General features: G+C 40.7%; 1 protein-coding gene across 2 annotated transcripts; it reads right to left on the bottom strand.

Annotated features, from left to right (window-relative positions):
• Positions 1-2,002: 2,002 nt before the first annotated feature.
• On the bottom strand, positions 2,003-7,323 carry LOC122489109 (putative olfactory receptor 2B8). Of its 2 annotated transcripts, XM_043590626.1 has the most exons (2): positions 7,160-7,323; positions 2,003-2,921 (listed from the first exon to the last, which is right to left on the bottom strand). In XM_043590626.1, the coding sequence occupies exons 1-2, from the start codon at positions 7,174-7,176 to the stop codon at positions 2,003-2,005; spliced, it is 936 nt and encodes a 311-aa protein (XP_043446561.1). In that variant the 5' UTR covers positions 7,177-7,323. The 2 variants fall into 2 exon arrangements, with proteins under 2 accessions (XP_043446561.1, XP_043446560.1); XM_043590625.1 differs by lacking the exon at positions 7,160-7,323 and having other exon boundaries at positions 2,003-2,941.
• Between the last annotated feature and the right edge of the window lie 1,326 nt (positions 7,324-8,649).

Genomic DNA, 8,649 nt, shown 5'->3' with positions numbered 1-8,649 from the left:
TTGAAATCTGCTCAGATAATCACATTAACTACTGCTATGGGGTTGAATGCTGCATGAAATCCTAATGCCCAGTGCAAGTTAATGAGAATTTATGTCAAAATAGGGTTTTTCTGGGGAGGAGAGTGCCTGGGTGGCTCATTTGGTTGAGCAACCGACTGTTGATTTCAGCTCAGGTCATGATCTCTCAGTTTGTGAGTTCGAGCCCTGCACTGGACTCTGTGATGACAGTGCAGAGCCTGCTTGGTATTCTCTCTCTCCCCCTCTCTATTGCCCCTGCCTGGCTCACACAAACATGCAATCTTCTTCTTTCTCAAAAACAAAAGAAAGCAGGAGGAGGAGTTAAGGTGATAGAAATGTAGGAGGACGCTGGCCTCTCCTCCCTAAGACACAGTTGTATTAACGTCTGATTACTTGAAATAACCAGGAAATGGATCTCCATTTTAGCCTGCTTTGGTAATTTCTTTGGGTCTCAATTTCCAGATTGGGCCTCCCTGTGCAGGTAATAAAACTCTGGGTGTTTTCTCCAGTTACTCTGTCTCATATCAATTTAATTCCAAAACAGGTGGAAAAGCCCTGGGGAAAAAGGAAATGTCTCCTCCCGAAAACCAGTGTCCTGTCTCTCAGGCCACCTCAGGAACACCTGCCCCGATCCTCTGATCTCCAGTCAATCACACTCCCCTTTCCACCTTGACACCCAGCCTCCCTTCCCAGGAAACCACAGGTCCATACATGGTGGTTCCCAGTCTACATCATAAGGGCTCAAACATGCTACACCACTGTGGTGAAAGAGAGTTCTCACCCGTGTCACAAAACAAGCATCTGAAAAGTAATCACCTGCAAAGTGGGGGGGTGCCAGGGGTCTGTGACCTGTTCCTGCCTCCTCCATGAGCCTGGTCAGAGCGGAACTCTGGCAAACAGTAGCTGCGAAATGTGCAGACTAGGAGGTACAGGAGGGTCTTAGAGGGGTGACTGCACACTGATGATGATGCAGGAGTGAGTTTAGCAGCATGCAGAGGGCATGTTCAGAGTGCAGTCACCCTATACTGCACACCCTGTCGTTATGCTGACACGTGATAGTCCCAAGGCCAGGACAGGGCTAGTAATTGAGGATGCATGAACTGAGAATGTCCCTTCCCTTCTCTGGGCTCACTGGTGCCACAGTGGATGGCCTGCGGGGAGGGGTTAAAAAGGTGATGGAGATTAAAGACAACACTTGTGATGATGGAAATGTTGAATCACTATATTGTACAGAAAAGTACTACAAAGTACTTTATAAAGTACCTTTAAAGTTTAAAGTAATATAATATAATACTGTAGGTTCACTCTAATGGAATGACAATAAAAATTATTTAAACACTAAAATCATAAAAATCAATAATAAAGAAAAATTTCTTTGAAAAACAAAGAATGGTGTTTCAAAACGAAATCAGTATCACAAGGGCGACATTACACCACGGCTTGATAGCTGAATTGCTCTATCAGGATAGATGTTGGCATATTTTCTCTCACCTAAGTTTGTTTTTCCCACAGTTGTCCTCCTACTTCTGGGAAAAAGCTGTGATCCAGTCAGGCCACAAACGTTGTAAGAGAGCTGTGATCTGACTGTGAGAAGAAGAAATAGCCGCCGGAAATTGCTAGAATTTGCCACAATATTAATATTTATTACCGTGTTATGGTCATTTTTATTATTATATTGGTATGCTTTCATGGTATGTGTGTCACTGTCTTGCAATTAGAAACGGAATAGTGTTCCCAAATGGGGGTGAACTAAGAAAATCCTGTGAAAGTTTTTACAATATTAATATGCTGTAGATGCTCTAGGTACACTAACTTAGCATCTCTGGAGGCTTCCATGAATCCATAAACTTAGAGTTTGAACACTCACTTGCATAAAAGAAAGAATTAAGAAAGTTCCCTTGAAAGTTGTCAGGGGAAATGTTGAGGACACAGAAATCATAAAGACTCGGCACTCAAAGTATTCCATGAAAGGGTCTTCCCTCAGTCATCTGGAGTCATAGCCCCTACACAACACCTTCCTCATTGCTCCCGTCACATCCTTGTTCCGCAGGGTATATATAACAGGGTTGACCATGGGGGTGACAATGGTGTAGAAGAGAGAAATAAACTTGCCCTGATCCTGGGAGTAGTTGTTGCTGGGCTGGAGGTAAATGTAGATGCCTGTGCCGTAGAACAGGGAGACCACAGTGAGGTGGGACCCACATGTCCCAAATGCTTTTCTCTGCCCTGAAGCTGACTTTATTGCCAAGACCACCCTGACAATCTGACCATAGGAGAATGTGATTAATGCCACAGGTATCAAAAGAATCATCACACTGACAGAGAAGAGCTCAGACTCATACACAGTTGTGTCAACACAGGCAAGCTTGAGCAGTGGGGGGATCTCACAAAAGAAGTGATCTATTTTATTTCTCCCACAAAGTGGTACAAGGAAGGTGAGAACCGTGTGCAATGAGGAATTGACAAAACCAATGAACCACGATGCAGAAGCCATCAGGGCACAGAGACGGGGGTGCATGATCACTGTGTAGTGCAGTGGCCTGCAGACGGCTGCGTAGCGATCAAACGCCATCACCCCCAACAGAATGCATTCTGTGGATCCCAACCATAGAGACACGAAGAGCTGAGCTACACAGCCAGCAAAGGAGATAGACTTGTCTGTTCCCCTGAGATCAACCAGTAGCTGAGGAACAGTGCTGGTCGTATAACACAGGTCCAGAAAGCTTAGGTTGGAAAGGAAAAAATACATGGGAGTCTGCAGGTGTGGGTCCAGGCGGGACAATGCAATGATGGTTGTGTTTCCCAGCAGGGTGAGCAGATAGAAGATCAGAAGAACCACAAAGAGGACTCGCTCCAGCTGAGGCCGGTCAGAGAAACCCAGCAGGATAAAGCCAGTGAAAGAACTTCCATTTTTCGGGTCCATCTTTTCTTACTATGTGTTTCCTGTCAAGACCAAGCATTTAACAATTTATACAATAAATCTCAAAAAAAAACCACCAGTAACAGTTGGTGGTTGGTGGATTGTTCATATGAAAAGACATAGCCATGGGATTCTATGAAAACTATTTGAATAAATGATGTACCCATGAAATTGCCATAGATTTATGAATCTAGTTCCACATTGTCACAAAAAGTAAATCATTGGGTTTTTAGATTAAAAAAAATAAAATAATGGACCTGTTTTTGCCTCAGTCATAGGAAATACGGTCTTTCAGTCTGTGCTTACCAGTACTGTAAAATGTACATACATCTCACTAAATGTAAATGGAGTGAATTCTCCAATGAAAAGACTTAGGGTATCAGAATGGATAAGAAAACAAGTCCCATAAATATGCTGCTTACAAAGACTCATTTTACACCTAAGGACACCTATGAATTGAAAGGAAGGGGATATAGAACCATCTATCATGCTAATGGACGTCAAAAGAAAGCTGGAGTAGCCATACTTGTATCAGACAAACTAGATTTTAAAACAAAGACTGTCACAAGGGATGAAAGAAGGGCATTATATCATAATTAGGGGGTCTATTCATCCCGAAGACCTAACAATTGTAAATATTTATGTCCCCAACGTGAGACGCTCAAATATATGAATCACTTAATCACAAACACAAAGAAACTCATTGATAATAATGCCATACTACTAGGGGACTTTAACACCGCAATTACAACCATAGACAGATCATCTAAGCATAACATCAACAAGGAAACAATGGCTTTGAATGACACACTGGACCAGATGGAGTTAACGATACATTAAGAACATTTCATCCTAAATCAGCAGAATATGCATTCTTCTCCAGGACACATGAATCATTCTCTGGAATGGATCACATACTGGGTCACATCAGCCCTCAACAAGCACAAAAATATCAAAATCATACCATACATATTTTCCAACTACAATGCTGTCAAACTTGAAACCAACCAGAAGGAAAAACTTTAAACATGATGAATACTTGAATATTAAAGAACATCCTACTGGGGCGCCTGGGTGGCTCAGTCGGTTAAGCATCTGACTTTGGCCCAGGTCATGATCTCACATCCATGGGTTAAGCCCCGCGTCGGGCTCTGAGCTGACAGTGCAGAGCCTGGAGCCTGTTTCAGATTCTGTGTCTCCCTCTCTCTCTCTCTGACGCTCCCGCATTCATGCTCTGTCTCTGTTTCAAAAATAAATAAATGCTTAAAAAATTTTTTTAATGAATAAAAAATAAAGAACATCCTACTAAAGAATGAAAGGAGTAACTAAGAATTTAAGGAGGAAATTAAAAAGTATATGGAAGTCAATGAAAGTGAAAGCATGACTGTCCAAAACTCTGGGATGCAGCAAGGGTGGTCATAAAAGGGAGGTATTTCGCAATCTAGGCCTTCCTAAAGAAGGAAGAAAGGCCTCAAATATACAACCTAATCTTACACCTAAGGGAGTTGGAAAAAGAACAGAAAATAAATCCCCAAACCACCAGAAGACAGGAAATAATGAAGATGAGGGCAGAAATCAATGATATCAAAATAAGAAAACCAGGAGAACAGATCAATGAGGCCAGGAACTTGCTTTGTGTAAGAATTAATGAAATCAATAAGCCCCTAGACAGACTGAGGAAAAGAAAAAGGAAAGGACTCAACTAAATCATGAATGAAAGACGAGAGGTCACAGCCAACACAGCATAAATACAAACAATAATAAGAGAATATGATGAGCAATTATACCCCAATAAAATGGGCAATCTGGAAGAAAGGGACAAATTCATAGAAACCTATCAACTACCAAAACTGAACCAGGGGGAAATAGAAAATGTGAACACACCTATAATCTGTAAAACAATTGAATCAGTAATCAAAAATCTCCCCAAACAAGAGTCCAGGGCTGGATGGCTTTCCTGGGGAATCCTAGCAAACATTTTAGGAAGACATAACACCTATTCTTTTGAAGCTGCTCCAAAAAATAGAAATGGAAGGAAAACTTCCAAGCTCATTCTATGAAGTCAGCAATACCTTGATTCCAAAACCAGACAAACACCCCAAGAAAAAGGGGAATTACAGACCAATTTCCCTAATGAACATGGATGCAAAAATTCTCAAAAAGATACTAGCAAACTGGATCCAACAATACATTAAAAGAATTCTGTGCCACAATCACGTGGGATTTATACCTGGGATGCAGGGCTGGTTCAATGTCCAAAAATCAATCAGTGTGATACATACATTACTACAAGAATGGATAAGAATGCTATGATCCTCTCAATAGATGCAGAAAAAGCATTTAACAATGTAGAGCATCCTTTCTTGTAAAAACCCTGAAGAAAGTAAGGTTAGAAGGAATAGACCTCAAGATCATAGAGGCCATATGCAAAAAACCCACAGTTAATATCATCTCCAATGGGGAAAAACTGAAGGCTTTCCCCCTCAGGTCAGGAACATTATGGGGATGTCCATTCTCTCCACTCTTATTCAGCATAGTGTTGGAAGTCCTAGTCTCAGCAATCAGACAACAAAAAGAAATAAAGGGAATTCAACTAGGCAAGGAGGAAGTCAAGCGTTTACTCTGCGTAGACGACATGATAGTCTACATGGAAAACCCAACAGATTCCACCAAAAACATGCTACAACTGATACATGAGTTCAGCAAAGTCACAGGATATAAAATCAATGTACGGAAATCGGTCGTATTTCTATACACCAATAATGAAGGAGCAGAAAGAGAAATAAAGTAGATGCCATTTACAATTGCACCAAACCCTTACAATACCTAGGAATAATCCTAACCAACGAGGTGAAAGATCTATATGCCGAAAACTGTAGGAAGCTTATGAACAAAATTGAAGAAGACACAAAGAAATGGAAAAACATTCTAGGCTCCTGGATAGGAAGAACAAATATCGTGAAAATGTCAATACTACCCAACGCAATCTACGCGTTTTTTGTAAACCCTACCAAAATAACACCAACATTCCTCACAGAGCAGGAACAAACAATTCTAAAAATTGTATAGAACCACAAACACCCTGAATTGCCAAAGTCATGTTGAAAAAAAAAACCCAAAAGTGGAAGCATCACAATTCTGGACCTCTAGCTGCATTACCAAACTGTATTCAACAAGACAGTATGGCACTGGCATGAATACAAACACATATATCCATGGAACAGAAGAGAGAACCCAGAAAGAGACCCACAAACCATTAGGTATGGCCACCTAATCTTTGACAAAGCGGGAAAGAAGATCCAATGGAATAAAGACAGTCTCTTCAGCAAATGGTGTTGGGAAAACTACACAGCGACATGCAGAAAAATGGAACTGGACCACTTTCTTACACCACACACAAAAATGAACTCTAAATGGATGAAAGACCTACACTGAAGACAGGAAGCCATCAAAATCCTCAAGGAGAACGCAGGCAAAACCTCTCTGATCTTGGCCACAGCAACTTCTTTCTGGACATGTCTCCAGAGGCAAGGGAAACCAAAGAAAAATGAACTATTGGGACCTCATCAAGACAGAAAGGTCCTGCACAGCAAAGGAAACAATCAGCAAAACTAAAAGGCAACTGAAGGAATGGGAGAAGATATTTGCAAATGACAGATCAGATAAAGGGTTAGTATCCAAAATCTATAAAGAACGTAGGAAACTCAACACTCCAAAATCAAATGATCCAGTGAAGAAACGGGCAGAAGACAGGAATAGATGCTTTTCCAAGGAAGACATCCATATGGCTCAGAGACACATGAAAAGATGCTCAACATCGCACATCATCAGGGAAGTACAAATCGAAACCACAACGAGATACATCTCACGACCGTGAGAATGGTTAAAATTCACAACTCAGGCAACAACAGATGTTGGTGACGATGTGGAGGAAGAGGAACTCTTTTGCACCGCTGGAGGAAATGCAAACTGTTTGCAGCTACTCTGGAAAACAATTGGAGATTCCTCAAAAAATTAAAAATAGAATTACCTTATGAGGGCATTTATCCAAATGCTCTCCAAAAGTGCTGATTCCAAGGGGCACATGCACCCCAATGTGTATAGCAGCACTATCGACAATAGCCAGGGTGTAGAGAGAGCCCAAATGTCCACCAACTGATGAATGGATAAAGGAGATGTGGAATATATATATACAATGAAATATCACTCGGAGATCAACACGAATGAAATCTTGCCATATGCAAGAACACGGACAGAAATAGAAGGCGTTATGCTAAGCACAATAAGTTGGTCAAAGAAAAATACTATGATTTCATTCATATGTGGAATTTAAGGAACACAACGGATGAACATAGGGGAAGGGAAGGAAAACTAAGATAAAAACAGAGAGGGGGGCAAACCATAAGTGATTTAAAATACAGAGAGCAAACTGAGGGTTGCCGGAATGGGAGGTGGGCAGGGGATGGCTAGACGGTGATGGGCATAAAGGAGGGGACTTGTTGGGATGAGCACTGGGTTATAAGTTATAAGTAGGTGATGAATCATGAAATTCTATTCGTGAAATCAGGGAATGAGGGAAAAGAGGTAGAGCCATCAGAAAGAGGAGCAGAGAGGGAGAGACGTTCTTAGAAATACGTACCTCATGATTCCACACCACTGGATTTGCACACATCTTACGTGTTTTAAAACATAGTACAACAGAATCTCCAAAATGCATTCAGATATAAGGATTTATGACCTAGAATACACTTCTTCGAAGAATTCAGTTACATTCAAAATCTCACTACTAGTTCTGCAAATAAACATTTCGGCAACATTGCCTCTGTAACTAAAGGATTGTATTTGTGAAAGCTACACCAGGTTTTTCTTCTTCTTCCTTGTTGTTGTTGCTGTTATGGTAGTAAAACAAGTAAAAATTCAATCAGAGACACGCTGAAAACACCACCGTTGGATGACAGTGCTTCCCTTTTGACCCACAGATGCTTAAAAGTACCAGTTTAATGGGGACATTTTGAATGCCCCTAAGACTTTTGAAGTCTAGCACAAAACCATTCCTAATACAGTGGATTAAAACAGTATTTGAGACAGTCTCAATGTGCAACAACCTCTCACATTGGGTGCCAGTTCTCTCACTTATTAGTGTCAAATAGCATTTTGTGAGATGTCACTTCAATTGTGTTCTTTTTTGATAGTAATTACTATACAGAATGGCATTTTTTTGTTTTGTATATTCAGTTTATTTTTGTTTTACCAAATAACATTTGCTCTCTCTATACAACCTGAATATCCCCTAACTCACACCTGGTCAGAAAAGGGAATAGAAACAAACCATGTTTCCATCTCATGAACACCCGTAAGAATAAAATAATGAGGGGCTTCTGGGTGGCTCAGTCAGTTAAGCGTCCAACTCTTGATTTGGGCTCAGGTCATGATCTCACAGTTTGTGAGTTTGAGCCCCACATTGGGTTCTGCACACAGTGCAGAGCCTGCTTGGGATTATGTCTTCCTCTCTCTCTGCCCTTCCCCCAGTCACACACTCTCTCTCAAAAATAAATAAACAAACATTACAAAAAGATACATACTTGAAAAAAGTATATATATATATATATATGTATATATATATATATATATATATATATATACACACACACACACACACACACACACACAGAGACAGAGAGACAGAGAGAGACAGAGAGAAAATGTTATTA

The sequence above is a fragment of the Prionailurus bengalensis genome, chromosome B2 (genome assembly GCF_016509475.1).
Source record: "Prionailurus bengalensis isolate Pbe53 chromosome B2, Fcat_Pben_1.1_paternal_pri, whole genome shotgun sequence".
In the NCBI taxonomy this organism is placed as follows: Eukaryota; Metazoa; Chordata; class Mammalia; order Carnivora; family Felidae; genus Prionailurus; species Prionailurus bengalensis.
The sequence above is the reverse complement of the archived record's forward strand: the minus strand, read 5'-3'. Positions and strand labels throughout refer to the sequence as shown.